Here is a 19,121-nt window from a genome sequence, read left to right on the forward strand (position 1 = left end):
TCATTTTAATTCTTAGATCACAATTGGCTTTTGCTGCCAACTATCTTGTGATGCTACATTAAAACGTTATGGATAGAGAAAATTTTTTTCAGTATACCTTGGCTGCATATTGCTCCAAAGCGCTGATGGTATCTGGGTCAATGGCAGCATCTCCTGTATGAAGACCTGCCACTGTGCCATCAGCCTGAATGGCTAAAATGGTATCGGACTGTGGCATTTGCACTGTGTGGTGAATGTAGGCAGTAGTTCCATCCTCCAGCTGGACTGCTTGTAATGCACTCTGGTCGTAACTGTCTGAGAAATAATATTACAAAGTGTTATGAAAGAAAAGGAATAGCAATGCCTACATGTTACAGGGGAAACTACTGCTGTTTAGGAAATGTCTCCTAACGTCATATATATGTACAAAATGTATGAGAGAGATAACCACTACTTTATGAGAAATATAAACACTTAAAATATTACTATGAATAGCACTGATAATTTTTTTCAAGGCAATACTTCGCATAGCTTGATTTCTGCACACTTATAAAAGTGCACAACCAATTTTATATTAGTCTAGCTTTATTAACAAAGGAAACCAGAAACTCAAATATGCTTTCCGTTTCGTATCCACTCATAATAAAATGAAAATAATGTAACACATGTACTGATGACAATACTTCAGATTCGTAAGTCTGATCATTTTAAGAACAGAATCATGCAAATATGCAAAAAAACCATATAAAATATAAGATGACTTTTAAGGAAAACATTCTTTATTATATTCTCTCCTCTTAGTATTGATGATTGTAGAATGTAATTCTTGTCACGCTAATTTAAACAGACTTAAAATACCTACTTGTTCACTTTTTGTGGAGAAGTAGTACTATTCCCAGGACTAGTGTAACCACCTTCTGCAGAAATCTAAGTTATCATTTAAAATAAATACATTTGCGTTCTTGACCGTCAGCTGTCACATTTTCTGCCCTACTACCTAATGGCAAAATCATCAATAGCACGATCTTAAAATTTTAAGTCAATCTCTACATTCTTTAGCTCAAGAGGAATCCATTGATTGATTCTTGCCTGCCTGTCTTCTGTTTTTCCCACGCAATTATTGCTGAAATCTGTATAAGGGCTTACATTCTCTACTAACATGACATATACTTACTTTAATGTGATCCTGGGCTAAAAAAAGTGAAATATGCTGCGTTTGCTTCTGTTTATAACCATTATACGAGGCTCAAATAAGGAACTGAACCAGTCTCATTTCAACACTTTCCAGATGTGACAAAGTAAAAGCAACAAGTAATCTACATTGGGAATCATACTAAATGACGTTGTAGTCTAAAAAGAATACCATATTTTATACTCCTGAAGTTCTGTTGAACTCTAATGTAATAAATCTCACTTAAAAAAAAAAATACCTTTCGAGGTGTGATGAATAAATGCCGTAGTTCCATCTTCCAGCTGAACTGCTTGTCCATCTTCCAAACGCAAGCTGTCCCCTGTTTGGAAGAAAGAATTACAATGCTTCAACAATAGTTTGAAAAATCCATTAGTTGGACAGATTAAACACTAAATACCTAGGATTACAAAACACCTAGGATCTCTTCATGACTGTTTTCCATTAAAATAAGAAATCAAGCTATTGTAATAACCGTGAATTACTTAGTATTAATATTTATCAATACGATATTATTTTACAATATATTTCTTGTATTATTACACTTACTGCTTTTAGGCATGGGTACATGTTGAACATAAGCAGCAGAACCATCTTCTAATTGAATCACTTGGCCATCCATTAATTTACCATCTGAAATACACAATTAGAATTCTTAAAAAACATTCTATATGACAAATCACAATTTAACTATACAGTTCATACTTTCTGGATTAAAATGTCAATAAATTATCACAGAGAAATAATGTTTGGTAAAGAGTAAGCATAGTATGACTATACGAAGGTTTTGAAATTCTGGTATTAAAAAAATGGAAGAGGCCTGATCCAGTAGGTGGAATATTGATATTTGGGTTTAAAAGTGTAAAGATCATCTCACTTTTGTTTGACTTATGTTCTGCATCTTATTAGTAGCAGACGTATTTATAGTATTATTGTAACATCTGTAATTCCCAGCTGGAACTGGAACTTCATAAACATTGTACAGATTTTTGCCTGACTTTACAATGCAAAGGGGTTTACAATTCAAAGACAGGGTTAAAAAGAATACAATTTCAATACCAGTCAACTTCTAGTCATTTACCTACCTTTAGAATTGTGCTGTATGTAAGCAGTGGAGCCATCAGCAAGGGTAACTGCTTGCAAACTTACACCTTCCATGTTTTCTAAGTTGTCACCATCTAGAAAGGAAAAAAAGTTTGTATTCATTATTACCAGCATCAAACCCTAAAAATCACAACTTCACCACCTCCACAAATGATTACATCCCCTTAAAGAGTAATGATTTCAGAAATAATAATAGGAAATAATTCTGGCTTGCTTTCTCGTTTTTGAACCTTGAATATATACTAGTGTCATACATTCGAGATTTTGCTCTGTAAATAGGACAGCTAGAATGTTACTTTTCTCAACTAAAAAAGTTACAACGTCACTGAATAAATAACTACAAACAAAGCTGAGGTTTTAGGAGAAATATTAATGAGGTCATGATTGTCAACAGTGAAATAATATACATACTTGTATTTAAGATTTTGTTTTGTACACTACTACCTGTCATTAATATACACAAATCTATTTAGAGTAAAACACCGATTTAGGAAAAAGTTTTCAATCCTGTAAAATCATAATGAAGCTGTCAGGAAGCATCAAATTTAGACCAATCCTTGATCACCATCTATTTAAAACTCAACTTGTTTTATACATACTTACATATAAAGTGGTTACAAACTATAAACCAGTAGAACTACAGTGAGAATAAATTCAGATTTTACATTTCCTGTTTTGTCACATTTACACTCACATTACCTTAATTAAGAGATCATTTCCTTATAGAGTTAAATTAGTGAACTTAATCTCAGTTCAATGAATCAATTTCAGTTAATGAAAAATAATTTGGGTTAGATTTTTCATTTAGAATACACTAAGCGAGTTTTAGTTTTATCTAAGTTCCAAGCAGAAAAGACACAATAATGTAGAGATATTTTAACCTGAAGGTTCACCTTGCACAGCTACAGCTTCTGTTAGACAAAGGGTCACATGCTGCGCCTCCATTCCTCCTCCAGAAAATTCAGTCATTCCCTGAGAGTCTCGATTTATCTGAGCTAATAACATTGTCTACCTAGAAAGAAAGTATTCACAAAACATAGACAGAATATTTAAATAGCGAACCAGAACTAGTTAAAACCAATCCAAACTTAATTAGATTTTTATACAGCTGCTACAAATATTTTATGCTACCTTCCACATAAAGAAGATGCAATGAATGACTTACCTGGAAAATACTTCTGAGGAAAACAAGTTATTTGAAATAGGTAAATATTATTACTACAATTAACTAAGCTATAAGAACTTCAGGTTGCAGTTACTAAATGGAAGGGCATCGATTACGTTTAGATTTGGGTTAAATATCAATTATTCAAAAAATGTATAAAGAATAATGGTGGTAATGACAGTATAAGTAATGATATGTTTTTGTCCCCAGAATTAAAATAAAGCTGACAATTCACCCACAGTCACCCATGACAACAGCAAGACTTTAACTATATAAATCAAACATCTCTCCAGTGCCAGTAAGAGGTTTAGAATCTATCACGCATTGGGATAATAATATAATAATAATAAAGTATCTCATGATAAAATTGTATTAATAAGACAACAGGACAGTGATTGGTGAGTGACAGTCAAAACTCTGCATGTATCTCATAGAACCAGATACAGACATCCCTTTAGATACTAATTTTTTATCCAGGCATGTTTCAATATGGGAGATTAAGAAGTCTGCTGCATCTGAAAGGCTATTACTAATTTTAAGTATTAGTAGATTAAGAAGCTATAAAGGAAATACATAATATTGCATTCTACTAACTCAGATGTTGGCTTTCACCATAGGACAAAGAAAACCCAAAACAAACCCAGAAAAGCATCACTGAGTTCTGCAAGCCCTTTAGTTAATATAACATACACTTAGACATGGATGGAATGGGAAAAAAAAATAATTCACATGGAACTGCAACCAAGGCATTAAAGCAACTTTCGCCCCACCCCAACCTCTTGATACTCAAAGAGTTTTTATTACAGTAAGAAGCAGTTCAGTAATCTCATAAAACGGTTACAGAAAAGTGATCAAAGCTTTTAATCTTAGTATGGTTCTCTGACCCACTGCTTTGTAATACAAGGCTGAGAAGAATAATCTAGGGGTTTTTTTTAATTTACTTATGATTATATTTCTAAATAACTAACCTATTTTTACCTCTACAATCCAGAAATCTGTCCTTGAACAAGCAACTCAACAACGGTCTCAAAGACCACTGAGGAACTCATGCTTAAGTCCAAACTAAAGAATAATAACAGCAAAATTAGACCATTTAGGTACTCCAGCATGCCTGCAGTATTTAAAAAGTTTGGTATACTAACTTAGTAGTTGAAAGTTATACGTGAGCAATATTTTCTAAATACATCCAAGTGACTTTGAACCAGACTCTATTTCATAGAGAGGCGGGCAGCTACCTAAGTTTCTTCAGTCCCAGCAGAGAAAAAGTTGACCCACACCCAGCTGCTGCAGCTCTGCCGTTTTTGCCACCTGAAGTGCTTTAACCTGAGCCCTGTGCACAAAGCAAATGTGTTGCTATAGTCCAAGGCCCGCTAGCTTCTAATGTGATGTGATACCAAGTGCCCACATTACCTCCTGAAACTGGACCTGGAGTCTAAATCACCTTGGCATGTATGAGAATATTATGATCAGGGCCCATATGGACCTTGTAATAGAGAATTTGAACTTTGAACAGCAAGTTTTGGTTGGATACTATAATCTAACGGGCAAGGAACTGTATGAGGATATAGAGATCCTGAGTTCAACTCCCTCCTCTGGCATCTCCAAGGTAGTGACTTTGGAATAGTAAATTCTTTCCCTATTACTCATTTATCCCTCCTACCTCAAAATGGGGTCAAAACCCTTAAAAAGCACTTTGCTTGTAAACAAAAAATGTGACAACATGCTGTAGCTACGAGATCAGCTTAAACAAGCACTGAAGTGGGCCTACCCTCCATGTTCAGGTGCTGTGCAACAAGTAAGACCAGAAAGCTGATGCAGTTAAAAAAACAAACTACCACCAAAAAAAAGTTTCATTCCAGACCAGTTTGCCAGGACTGCTTCTCTGGAGGCACTGCCAGCTTGTAGCAAGTTAAATTAAGTAATTATGGTGTGAAATGCTAGTGGTGCACAGAGGTTGTCTGTCTTCTTAACTACAAACAGTGTTCCATCTGTATTGTCAGTGCTTTGCGTTCACTCAATCTTCAGGACACCTCATGGAGATCGGCTGCAAAGCAGCAACACCAGTTCGCACACAGGAGAAGAAAGGCTATACAACCACCAGTTTTGACTAGAACTATATTCTGAAACAATTCCACAGGGATTGCATTTCAAAGGCCTTTCAGCTTGGGTCTGGCTTCAGAGTATTCCCCCTTTTAGACAAAATATATTTTAAGAAGCCTCCAGGATATTTAAGATACTATCTGCCTTTAAAACAGAATAATGCCCTTCCTCCTGAGCTTATGCCTCTTCTCTCAACTTTGGGGAAGTAGAGAGGCAGCTAGTCAACACAGATAACTGCAAAGTCCTGAAAGAGTCAGAGCAGAGCCAAGTGATTAAAGGGTCAATGGCTGCTCTGGAAGAAAAAGAAATCTAGTGTAAGGTAGATTCAAGGGCCACAGGAGCAAAAGTTTGGTTTAAATTATTTTACAGTGTTTGTTATTGTAGTGTGGCTGATTAATAGTTATCACACACTGAAAAATCACCAGAATGAACTGCTGCACACAGCAGAACAACACTCACTACTTTATTCCAGATGATCTAGACGATCTTAACACAGACTGCGTTGCTGTCTTGTCCCAATTACGACTCCTTTAAAATCATTCCTTCCAATATATGCTTCCCAATCCTTTGTCCTTCCACTAGCTTCTTATCCCCAGCTCCATCCCTCTCCTTGAAGTACCAGTTTCATTCTTCAGCCAGTCCTATCATGGTACCAAATTTCCAGCACATCCCTCTTCCCAAGTATAATCACATCCTTCTTATCAAAATAATCTAAAATACTCCCATGTCCACACCGACTTGTTCTGCAAGTAGTCTTCTCTTACTGCTGGTCTGCTCTATGTGTCTGTCACACCATTGTCTATCACCTTCCTGCCTCTGTCTCAAGATGGTTCATGTTCAGACCCATCTCAGAAGCACATCCCTTATAACGGAGGACCCTCCCAAACAGCAAAACCCCAGCTTTCATGCACTCTTTGGTCACACAGCAGTTTTGCTCTGTTACTCTGCTGTGCGCAGAGGACTACCCTCAGCCAAACGCTCACCCTCAGATATGCTGCTCACTTTCAGCCACCCTTCTTTCTCTCCAGTGGAAAAGACAGGCTAACCAGACAGCACTACGAGCTCTGAGGAAGAGGATGGGGAAAGAACTAAAGATGATGTAAAAAGTTGGCCTGTGTTGTAGAGAAATGGGTCAGGCTATCACAGAGATATTGTTGCCACAGCGTTACTTTTTCTTTCTCTAAGAGTGGTCAAATACAAGAACAGATTGCCAAGATGCGTTATGGACTCTCCATCCTTGTAGGCATTCAAGACTCAACTTGACACAGCCTTGGGCAACCCGGTCTAATCAGACCTGCCTTGATCAGGGCTGGACTAGGTAACCTCTGGAGGTCCCTTCCTTTCTATGATATCTAATCATTTTGATATTGCATACATTTAATACATTATCACCATACTATCATCTGCCCTGCATATCTAGTCTCCTACAATATTTTTATTAATTTGCTGTAGTTTTTTGAAACCAGTCTGTTTTCATCAAACTCAAGGCCCTTCCCTTACCTCAGCTTTAGTCACTCTCTTCCACCTCTTTTTCTGCTAACCAGCTTATATGCTGCTTCTCCTCAGCTTCCAGCAAATTTGTCTTCATCCTTTTTCCAATCCAAATCTCACAAGCTTCTTTCCCTAATCTACCTCATTGCTTTTATTTCTGTCCATTTGCATCACTAAGCTTTTTCTTTAAACCTCCTGTCTGCCAGCAATTTTGTCAGCAAGAACCTGGAAGAGAAGGATTTCCTCTACTCACTTCAAATATTGCACCTCATTAGTTAAAAAGCAGCTGAAAAGCATCCATTTTTAGGAATATACATGAACCCTGGGGTGGGGCCCGCATGGCTGCTGGACAAGGTTGATGCACGTGTATTCTGCTTGATTTCAACAGCTGTCCTACAGAAAAGACACCAAGTAGTAGCTGAGTCACGAGGTACTCACTGAAGTGAAAACTTGAGCCTTGACTTTGTGAACTCTTGCAAGTCTTCACAGTTCATACACAAGTTGCAGTTTTCAAAGGCATGTTAATGATGATATTTGCGAAGACTTCAACAAGGACAGTAACTCATACTGCATTCCTGAAACGATTAGTCATCGAAATACTCCTGTGGTACTTGTGCAGAGAAAACCTGCCATTCCTTAAGATGGTCAAAATACTTCCCACAAAAAAAAATCAGCCTGAGACAGAAAATGATTAGAGTGAACTGAAAACAGCATCTGATAGAAACAACAGCCAGCCGCAAGAAGTGATGCTGAAGCAAGTTCTTGCACTGTTACAAAGCAAAAGCAGTGAGTTAGTAATGCGTGTTGCTGACTTCATTATGCTTTTTGACAAAAGCTACACCATCAATGTAAACCCCCCCGCAGAACACTGACAGATAAAATATGCCATCCAGCAGGGTACATAGGTGCAATTTTTTATGGAAAAAAAAAAAAACAAACCAAAAAAAACCAAACCAACAAACCACCCCTCCTCCAAATTCTCTGAAAAGTAAGAACTGTGAACTCATATATGCTTTAAATTCTCAACACTCAGAAACCAGAGGGGAGACTGTTTAAAAACAAAAAAAAAAAAGAAAGGATTTTTCATAAAGGCTTCATTACATTGCTTATCTAGAAGGCACCTCCTGTATTTTTCTGTCCACTAATACTCAAACAAATAGAACCTTTTGGGTGCCGTCACTTGTTTTGGAAAAAAGATGCAACGTTAAAAGAGAAGTTTTTATGTAAACTCACTCTAGCAACTGGAAACAGGAGTCTCAGCTGAAAACCAGAAATTGAACAACTAAGAGACAACAGGCAGGATTTAGGCAGCTGAAAAGAAAAGCAGGAGCTGGTAGAGGGGATGCTGCCATGGAGCAGAAAGTGGGTTTGGGCCGCTAGGGAACTCTGGCAGCTGAGAGGATAGCACGAGGAGAGCCGATATATTGGAGAATGTGGCAAATAACAGCTGCAAAATAGCAAGAATTTGCCATTTAAAGAATGACTACACCACCGGATGGCTGGACAAAGGAGAAAACCTGCAGTGAAATTAACAGAAACTCCTTAGAGAAAAAAAAATGATGCTTAGAGGATGATTAACAGGAAATGGAATAAAGTTTGTAATAGCAGTCATGGAAGAAAACTTAGGGTTATAAAATGCAATCTAGAACGTGTAGGAAGAAAGGCAGACAGGAAAAAAACCCTACTCCAGACATTCAGCAATCTTGGAATTGTCCACCCTCCTTGCAGAGACAGCACTGAGAAGTTTGAAATAATACCCATTTATTTCATTTGAAAATAAACATCACTTATTTTTAATACATTTCTAAATAACATACAAAACTTGTAATTTTATAAAACTTATATAAACAACAAATAAAAATCAATCCAGAAAAGTAAAATGGGAAATGACACATAACCCCACAATACAGAAACTTCCATTAAGGAATTTTAGGAAACTGCATTCCCATATTTGACAAAGTTGGATCCCAAAATCAGTTGAAGTATGTCAGCATGGTAACAAAATTAAGGTTTTTCTGAATTAAATACTGGCTGCATTAGGGTCCTTAACCACTGGATATGAATGCAAATATCACCAATTTCCCAAAACTAGTCTGATTAACAAATATTTGTGAAAAATCAAAATTGGTACCTACAATTAATATTTTGGTTAAATACACTTCAACTGATAACTAATATGCATCACAGCCTCCTGCGTCTCAGTGCAAATAATGACTGACATAGACTGAAAAACTGACTAGTCCAGACAAAATTTTTTTAGAGGACCCAAGTGTATAGCTTACTAATTACATTAAGACATTTGACAGCTGTAAGCTTAGAAATAAAAACACAGTTGAAAAAAGGCTCTCTAAAATCTTACTTCTGTTACCATATGTACCTGTACGATGATCTTTTCCAGTATGACACCAGAAATCTGTAGCAGGGTCAGAAATGAAACCTAGATCCTCTGGATGCTTTGATCAAATGCCTCAATAGATGAGATGTGGATTTCTTTCTTTGTCAACAGCCCTTACCTTTTTCAGTATTTTACCATTGCATCGGAACACTGATTTCATGCCATCATTTGTCAGATTGACTTCCAGTGAATAAGCATGACAAACTACTTTATGTTAGGCATTTCTAAATTTCTACACACTTTCTCCTGTAATCTTAACTTTTTTTACTGTATTTTTCCAGTGTCCGATAAAGGCAAGCAGAACATAATTAAACAGCAACTTCCACCACATTAATCATCCACTGTATAAAATGGAATCAAGGCTGAAATACAGAACAAAACCCTCCGCTTAAGAGTCTAGTAACAATAGTTGGATTCAGATAGAGGGGTGAGATACACAATTTGAGGGCAAATTACTCAATTATTTTCTACATAGCAAAGAAGCATGGCAAATTATGAACCACGGGCTCTAACCGTGGCCCTGGAGAAGAACCTAATCCAGACTGACAGCACTGCCCACTGCATAAGCATGATGCATACACTCTGAGTGGCAGCACAGCTAACTTGCAGAGACTCATGTTGCCCAAAGCAGAGGTTTACAGTCAAACTCAAGGCTCCTTTTTATTCTTTTTGCAGTGTTTCAACCTTTCTGTTCCACCAGAGATACATCCAGATTGAAGTTCAAGTCTAATTCACTGCCACAGACTTTGATACCTCTTCAGAAATAATTTATAAATGCAAGACCAAATTTATCACTGCCATAACCAAGCATAACTGTTATGACTTTAGTGTGAGCAGTGAGAACCACATTTAGCCTCACATAATTACTTTAGGTACCAACAGTCTTTTTCCCCTAAAGTTATCACCATACATTCAGTTTACGTTGTGAATCCCATCTATGGAATATTAAAAGTATTGTCAGATATCAATGCTTGCATTTTATAAAAACCCAATTGGATTAACCAGTGTAAATAAAGAATGTTTACAAATCCTTACTCTAATATTAAAAGATTATGCACATATCTAATTTCACACTGCAGGAGTGCTGAGAATGCTATAATTTTCAAATGTATGCCACTTAAAAAAAAAAAAAAGACAACACAGGCAGATCAGAAAGCCACCCACCAACAAGTCCTACACATGTGGAGAAGACTCAGGTTGATCCCAAATATGACTGCTAACTTCATGTGTTTCTTGAGCACAGAATGGTTTGGGTTGGAAGGGACCTTAAAGATCATCTGGCTCCAACCCCGCTGCCATGGGCAGGGACACCTCCCACTAGACCAGGCTGCTCAAAGCCCCATCCAGCCTGGCCGTGAACACTTCCAGGGATGGGGCATCCACAACTTCTCCGGGCAACCTGTGCCAGTGTCTCACCACCCTCATGGTAAAGAATTTCTTTAATTTAAATCTCCCCTCTTTCAGTTTAAAACTGTTACCCCTTGTCCTATTGCTACATTCCTTCTTAAGGGATATGGTGTAAGGGAGAGCTTTGTAGAGTGGAGTTGATGGTTGGACTTGATGATCCCAAGGGTCTTTTCCAACCTAAATGATTCTGTGATTCTATGCTTCCCTGATAAAGAGTCCCTTCCCATTGCTCCTGTAGGTCCCCTTTAAGGTACTGGAAGGCTGCTATAAGGTCTCCCCAGAGCCTTCTCTTCTCCAGGCTGAACAACCCCAACTCTCTCAGCCTGTCTTCATAGGAGAGGTGCTCCAGCCCTCTGATCATCTTCATGGCCCTCTTCTGGACCCATTCCAACAGGTCCATGTCCTTCATGTTAGAGAAGAAATTACTGGTTAATCAATGTAGGTCAGAGTAGTTCCATCAGTGTATTAACTGGCCAGCAGAGCTGACAGAAAGCTAAACAAACTCATGCTGCAGCTGTGGGACAAGCACCTCAGCAGCAAATGCTTAGTTCAACAATCACATTTGCCTTGGGCGGCACTATTACAACAGCACTGCTTCTAACTACCCCAGTGACCAGCATTGCTTCTTAAACCAGAGATCTGAAGACTTGTGAGTCTTCTGAAAGATCCAATTCTGCATGAAAGGTAACAAGTAATTGAGATCCATACAGCACCGTTTGCAGAATTACAGAGACTGGAATTGTGAAAGCTTTACTGAAGTACAAAAAAGTATACTAATGTATGTGGTCAATGATCAATACACTAATGAAACAGCTGTTCTTAGTACACTTCTATCTAGATTTAGCATGAGAAAGGGCCATATAATCTGTACCAAAACATCAAATTCAAATATGACTGAAAACACCTATGCATCATTTGGAATACTTGTAAGTGTGCATGGAATGGTTTGCAGGCATACTGTGACAGGAATAATGTAAACTCATGTACCAAAACAAGCCAGCAAATTTCTCTGAACTCAGATGGTCCTCCTTGCTCAAAGTTAAGACACATTTCTTCTTTCCTGGCCAAACTTGTATTATCAATGCTCATGCATACCTTCTTTTTAAAAAAAACAAACAAACAAAAACAAACCAAAAAAAACACCAAAAAACCCCCACACCACATTCCTCTATTGCAGACTGATTGGTAATAAATTATTTTTAATAGTCAAAAAAGAAGGGATAAATAATAATAACGTGCATGCTCAGAAACTGAGATCAGAAAAGAGCTGAACATATGGTAGGTCGTCTCATTTTCTGTTTTATACTGGAAAAACTTAGAAGAAGGTTAACAAAGCTGAAAAAAAACCACCTTTAAATAATTTTTCAGCACACATTAGTGAGATAAAGCACTAGATTTCATTCCAAGTGGATTTATCCCCTGGAAGTCACAAAGCAAGAAACAGACTTGAAGCACTTAACGAATGAACTTATGTGTTTTTAAAACTACTGGCTTTTGGGGTTTGTTTTTTACCACCAAGTATACACAAAATACTGGATAAAGAAAGAAGGCATCCAGATGATGCATGTCAGAATTGTATTCAAATTACTCCTAGAAATGAGCAGTAATGCCTATCTGCATTAAAAAAAAAAAAGATACAGTTAACTTCTGAAGCACTTCAAGAGGATACTTAATCCTTAAATCATAAAACCTCTGGTTATACCAGTGAGTGTTTTCAACAAAACAAGGAACATTTGGTGAATAGGCGAATACTTAAGGGCTAAAATCTGAATGAAATTGAGACCAACTATTTCTATCAATGCTTTGCTTTTGTGTCCAACAGACTTCTAACTCTTTTACTTGTCAAGAAATCACAAAAGTGTCTAATTTACATCACCAAAACAGTTAATCCTGGCTGTGCCCCTTCAAATCCTGCAAATCCACTGTCAATGAAACAGGGAATTTTGAGTAGGTTGTTTTGTGTGGTTATGAGTTAATTAGTAATCTGATAACTACATTACAGATGTATCAGTATTAGCCATGACAATTAACAGCAGTGTTTTAGTCTACGCTTGTATTTCAGGAACTAAATGGACAGCCTACTGAATTGCCAGCCTTTACCCTGAATTGCAAAAAACCATCACAAACATAAACTGAAAAACAGTATATCTAAATATATTCTAAGAAACTCTATGTAATACCATATTAGCTGAGTATGAATATACTGAAGGTATGGGCAACACCAACACTAACTAACTTGCAAATACAGACCATCTTCCAATTCTAGAGAAGTCTGTCATCAGAAATGAAGAGCATTAAGCAGATAACACAATTTTCCCCTCAAGAAATGTATAGAGGAAAACATTCAGCAGACAATAAAATACAGACTGAGGGAAGCACTAAGTAGTTGTAAATGGAACTTTTATGTCAACTTTGAATATCACAGAACTTGATGGAACTGTAAATTCCCTTCAAAACTGAGAATTTCATTTATTTAACAAGTGTTAATCTTGGTGGAGCAAATTATAATCCCACTATACAATTAAAAAAAGCAGTGTAACCCAGAAAATTTTAGCAAAGTCACTGGAAGCATTCACTAATTTAGTCCAATCCCACTTTTGAGTAACTGATTAACAATTGCTGGTGCACAGAGTGAGAAGACCAAAACCATAGTCCCTTAAATAAATACAAATAAGAGCAGATCAAGTTACATACTTAAGGTACAGGCAGAACCCACGATGTCCACTGAGCCATGATGGGTCATAAGGGTTCCTTCCCCTCCTCCCCCAGAAATGCGGTGTCCATGCACAGGCACTTCCCTCAGATTCATCCCTCCATCCTCAGAACAGTACCTATGCACACCTCTATTTACAGCAACTTGCATTTCAGAGCTGAATTCTCAGATTCCAGGAAAGGATCCATCTGTTAGGATCACAATCCATCTTAAGGATCCATAAGCTAAGCAGAAACCTTCCTTCAGCCATTTGGGATATTTTATGGCACAAGGCACAGGAACAGGCTACCCAATTCACGCTCTCTTTACCAGATGCATCAATTTTGTTGCAGCACAGAAGAGATGAAAAAAAAAACTGCCCACCTATTAATGGACAAAGAGCAAGCATGCTGTTGAGCTGTAGAAACTGCAAGAGATGTGACAATACAGGAAAAAAGCCAGCGGCAAGGAAAGGCAAACAAAGGTTGGCCTGGGATGCTATGGTATGTACATACACGTGTCAGAGGCAGCAGGAGTTACAAAAGATAGTGTGGGAAGCAGAAATCGCGGGGATGATCAAGGACAAGGGTACAAGTGAAAATGCGGACAGGAGAAGAGTAATGAAGGCATTGAGGCAAGTTAGATCTTCCTCGTGAGTATTTGCATTCTGTCCATTACAATGCTGGAAATGGGAAGAATTGCCCTGATTATCAGGAATGTGCTGTTCGCTTTGTGTGTGGAAACTCATCCAAATTCAGCTGAGCCCTATGCTTTGGAAAACAAATAGTTTCACATGGGCCAACTAAAGACTGCTCAGAATTTAATAACAGTGTTTCTCAAAGACTCCACCTACACTGAGCATGTTTTAACCCAAAACTCTTAAGGCCAAGACTTACGTGCAAGGAAAGATCAACATCCTGCACTCCCAATGAAGCCCAGTTAGACTGTAAGAGAAGTAACCCAGTTCAACATTGTCAGATTTTCAGCTTTATTGTTAAACAAAACCCATACATTTCATTAAAGTCAATACAGAAGTCCGCAAGAATACACACACAAATGGCGTTTTAAGGAACGTCCAGAAAAGATGATGTCCAGGGAGAGACCCTTACCACCTCCAAACGAAAGCTGAGGAACCCTCAGCACACCCAGCAGACCTGTAAGCGAGAAGGCAGATGGTGCCCCAGCAGCTCAGCCGTGAGCAGGCACAGCACCAGCAGCCGCCTGACGCTTAGACCCTGTTCACCGCTCAAACTCCCACCGATTCCCTTCTCCTGGATAGCACAGGACAGCAGAACTTAGGCCAGCACCAGTCTGCTGAGCTGAAGCAGTACATACTTTGAGATATTCTAGAGACAAAACCAAATTTACAGCCTAATTTTGGCACCCATTACGAAGGAATATTCATCGCTTTATCACCGCTGTGCCCATCTCCTCTGAGAAAAGGGACTGCCAGCTCATGATAGAAGTATTTTGATGTTTAAACATCAAATGCTACACAGGCATGAAGACAGAGTGAAGCCCATATGACTTTCTAGCCAAAGAAACTTCTACAATGCTTAAGCATTTTCTTTAATTAAGTCTTTAATATAAGGCAAAATAAAAATAACTCTTTCTCAGATAGGATACTAGAAATTAAATACTATTTCATTACAATGAGAATGTAAATTGTGCAACCAATTTAAAATACATTTCTCAAAACTGTTTAAAACATTTGTTTTTACATCTCATTTAAGCTGCAATCTACTACCCAAACAATCATATATTATTTCACTACGTATTCCCAAGTTTCATTTTCTGCAGTGATTCAAGCAGATGATTAGCTTCTGACATATATACAGCTTGAAAGCTCAAGACTTTAATGCATGAAATACAAAGAAACAAGCCATGAAAACATGGTTCCATGTTGTATTCTGCTACTCTAAAGCTATATGGCAAATACACTTATACAAAGAAGCTAAAATATACTATGCCCATACTATTTCTCTTAAAAAGCTACAAGTTGAAGAACAAACGAATTCCATTTTTTCAGGTGTGATCACCTTGCAGCTACAGCAGAAATATCTGGTATACAGTTCTCTAAGGTATAACAGATTTACAACACCTAAAGCAGAATCTTGAGAAAACTATGACAGGAGAAAACATTTTCTTTGAAAAACTGCAAGGCTGGATTTTCTGTATCGCTGGAAACAGGAATAACTGTCCTTAAAAGTACTGGTATCACTCTGCATATAACGTCAAGTGTAATTCTTTGATAGTTCAAAACAAACCCTTGAGAGATTTTATACATAACTGGAGCTGCTCAACACTAGGCTTAACAGAAAATTTAACTTGCACGAAAAGTCATGTCATTGTTTCTTGATGAACAAGCAGCACAAGTAAGACCTTATTAGAAAATAAATAGTAATAAAAAAAAAATCGTTGCATTACTGCAGGTAATTTTTTTAGACCAGTAGCTTCTCGTTATCCTGTTCTACTAGAAGGCCTAGACAAGAAAAGCTGAAGGAAACCAAGAGAGAGCAGGCCGTAAAATGCTTAAAATAATTTTGCACGGTATTTTGGCGAGTTGAAAGAGATGAACCAAAATAGATGATTTCACAAGCTCCGTGTCAGCACGGCAGCGGCCGAGCCGCGCTCGCGGCGCCGCAGCACCGCAACCTTAAAAATAAGCAACTTCGTGCAAGAATAGCGAATTATTCCTTCCCTAACGCGCGTTAGGGCCGAGACAGCTCTGAACGCGATTGTTTTAATGCCGCCTTGCAAGTTTGCCCTCCGCCAAAATGCGAACATCACGTTAAAAAAAAAAAAAAAAAAAGGAAGGAAAGGTAAAAATAAATTAAATCCTAAATTTATGCAGAGCGAGTGCCAGCAGTAAGCGGCGGCCACCCCAGGGCGGGAGCGGGCCGGGATCCCCCCCAGCGGGTCCGCGCTACCCGCCACCGCCCCCGCGCCCCCCCCGCGCCAGCAGCCCCCGCCCGTGACGCAGCGGCTAACGGGCGCCCCCGCGCCCGGGCCCGTCAGGAGGCGGCTTGCGGGGGGGGGGGAGGGGGGCGGCGGGGGGCTCCCGGGGCCCCCCACGGGCCGGTGGCCAGTGCGCCCCGCGGTGCGGGATGCCGGCGGGCAAGCGCGGACAGGCCCGGCGGGAGAAGGGAGGGAGGAAGGAAGGAGGGGCCGGGCAGCGCAGAGCGGGCGGGCGGCGGAGCGGCGGCGGCTTTATTCGTGTCGGTCGGTGCCGGCGCTGCCCCCGCTCGATGCCCCTCGCCGCCTCCCTGCGGGCGGCGCGGAGGGCAGGGCCCAGCCCAGCGGCCCGGAGCGGCGGCGGCCCCAGCCGGAGATGGCGGTGGTTAGAATAAGGCACACTGGGTAAAAACACATTTATATACTAACCTCGCCGAGAAATTTTCCAACAATTCCTCCGTCCGACCACCATGCACCAGGACAGGAAACGGCCGCCTCAGCGCCCGCCCGCCTCAGCACCGCCCCGAGCAGCACGGGCGGGCCCCGCGCCCCGCGCCCCCGCCACTCCCATTGGGCACGCCGCGCCGCGCGTCACGGCCCCCACCCGCCATTGGTCGCCTCCAGGCCCCGCGCCAATGCCCATTGGCTAGACGCCCGGGGGCCCCGCCCCGCGGCTTCATGGCGTCTCGGTTATGCTGGGTTCGGGGCTGCCGCCGCCGCCATTTTGTGCCGCGGGGAGTGAGGCGCCTGTGCGTCAGCAGGGGAGCGGGGGACCTGGGCGCCATTTCCTTCCCCGCGGAGGGAGCCTGGCGGCAGCGGCGCCCCAGGACGCCGCGGGTCCCTCGGCGAGGGCCGAGGGGGGGCCCTGAGGCGGCTGTCTCTGGCATCGCAGCCGGCCCCCCACAGTGGGGACAGATCGGTGCGGCCCGAGGAGGCGGGCGCCTGGAGCTGGGTCGCCGGGCGCCGGCGGGGAGGGACTCCTGGATCGGCCGCGACCCACCCGCGGGCTTCGGCCCCGGCGTCACAGCCCCCACAGACGGCCCCGGCGCGGCCTGCTGGGACCGCGGCGGGCGGGCCGGCAGGGCTCCGTGCTCTGGCGGTGCGGGAGCCGGAGGGAGGCCGGCCGCTGGAAGGGTGCCGGGGCGCGATGCGCTTGCGGTGGGGCCGCTCAGGGGAGCCACCACCCTGCCCCTCCCCGGCCTCCGGGCGCGTTATCTTCGGTTGCCATTTCATCCGAGCTCTTGCGGATCAGGACTCTGTTTTTAAAGCTATGCGTGAGAATATCTACCCTTACGTGATTTTTAGGTATGAAACGGTTTAATAGTCCCAGCAACTGCTCCATAGGCAATTAAAAAGGTATTAAAATTATTTCAGTAGATGGTTTTTAAAGAAAACCCAGCAGTGTAATTGACGTGAGCTGTTGCAATTTACAGGATGATATGCCCAGCTCTACAGGAACTTTGTTGAACATGACAATTAGAAAAAATTTAAGATTTTTTTGCCTGAAAATCCAGAACAATAGTTGTGAATTCCTGCAGTCATAACAGACAAAAATAGCTTATTCCTAAACAGGCCTAATTCAGAGGTGTTTTCCTCTTTTAGTTTTGAGTTTTCCTTCCTGTATCTTAAATGGAAACTTTCACCCAAAATACAAATTCCAGCCATCAGTTTGATTTGAGGTACAGTAGCAGTGAAATACCCAAGACAGAATTTTATTTTTGGGTTTATCAATGCCTTTATATTATAAATGCATTACTTGTTAGATCTCTCAAATCCTACAGCTTGGTATTTCCCATTTTGAAGTGCTTTGTGTTTCTAGCATTAACATCTGAGAATGGTTATAAAAAGCAGAAATAGGCAAACCGACACACCATTTTAAGAAGCCCCATATTGATGGCAAAGTAACTGATAATCGCCAACAGACAAATGAAGCTTTTCCAAATTCCTGGTTCTGGGTATGTGAAAGGTCCCACAGAACACAGAGAAGAGAAAAACCCAGCTCATGGAACTCGACTCTTACTTTCACAGTCTGTAACAGTGTAATATAGACAACTTTAGACCTTCCAAGCTTTTCTCAAATTTTTATAAACTGCCCCCCCCCTTAAATTTTTTAAAAGAAACCAAATGCCCACTTCTGCGTAGGTTTTCAAAAGCAATGCTCATCCGCTTTTGATCATCTACCAAAGATAAAAACTTAATTGGTAGCCCAAGTCATGGAAGACTGGTAAAGCCTTAATCAACATAAAAAGTTTAGACCAGCGTTGTCTGTTAAATCAAAACCCATATGTAGATAATGCTGTGTCTAATAACTGACTCCAGAACTTCCCCCTGGGAGCCCCGGTCCCCTGTCCCCTTGGCTGCGCTGTGCTGCTCAGAGCCACTGGCGAGTGCCAGTCCCCTTGCTGAAACTCCAGAGGAGGATGCATCTTGGTGTCGAATACCCCGAGGGTATGACTGCCCCCAGCATGAACTGCTTTAGTACAAAGTGCTTATGGTTTCTGAGCAGCATCTCAGGGGAGTTACAGGGGGACAAATTCAGGCCCAGGAAGTGAAAATGGTTGGCAAGGGAAAGTACGTATGAGGAAGGACTGAAAGGGAACTTGACAGAGATGTGCAAAGGTAAAACATGCTGAGAAGCTTCATG

General features: G+C 40.7%; 1 protein-coding gene across 4 annotated transcripts in view; it reads right to left on the minus strand.

Moving 5' to 3' along the window:
* Positions 1 to 17,050, minus strand: part of ZNF143 (zinc finger protein 143) — a 42,335-nt gene extending 25,285 nt beyond the window's left edge. Inside the window, exons 1-7 of one of the 4 annotated variants that reach the window (XM_063332358.1) lie at positions 16,907 to 17,000; positions 14,419 to 14,466; positions 3,154 to 3,284; positions 2,254 to 2,346; positions 1,718 to 1,801; positions 1,410 to 1,490; positions 98 to 294 (exon numbers count right to left, since the gene is read on the minus strand). In XM_063332358.1, coding sequence (XP_063188428.1) covers positions 98 to 294; positions 1,410 to 1,490; positions 1,718 to 1,801; positions 2,254 to 2,346; positions 3,154 to 3,277 — 579 coding nt within the window. In that variant the 5' untranslated portion in view covers positions 3,278 to 3,284; positions 14,419 to 14,466; positions 16,907 to 17,000. Of the gene's footprint in view, positions 1 to 97; positions 295 to 1,409; positions 1,491 to 1,717; positions 1,802 to 2,253; positions 2,347 to 3,153; positions 3,285 to 7,466; positions 7,604 to 14,418; positions 14,467 to 16,906 lie in introns of all 4 variants that reach the window. The other 3 variants (XM_063332359.1, XM_063332360.1, XM_063332357.1) reach the window with 3 other exon arrangements.
* Between the last annotated feature and the right edge of the window lie 2,071 nt (positions 17,051 to 19,121).

This window comes from Chroicocephalus ridibundus, chromosome 4 (assembly GCF_963924245.1).
Source record: "Chroicocephalus ridibundus chromosome 4, bChrRid1.1, whole genome shotgun sequence".
In the NCBI taxonomy this organism is placed as follows: domain Eukaryota; kingdom Metazoa; phylum Chordata; class Aves; order Charadriiformes; family Laridae; genus Chroicocephalus; species Chroicocephalus ridibundus.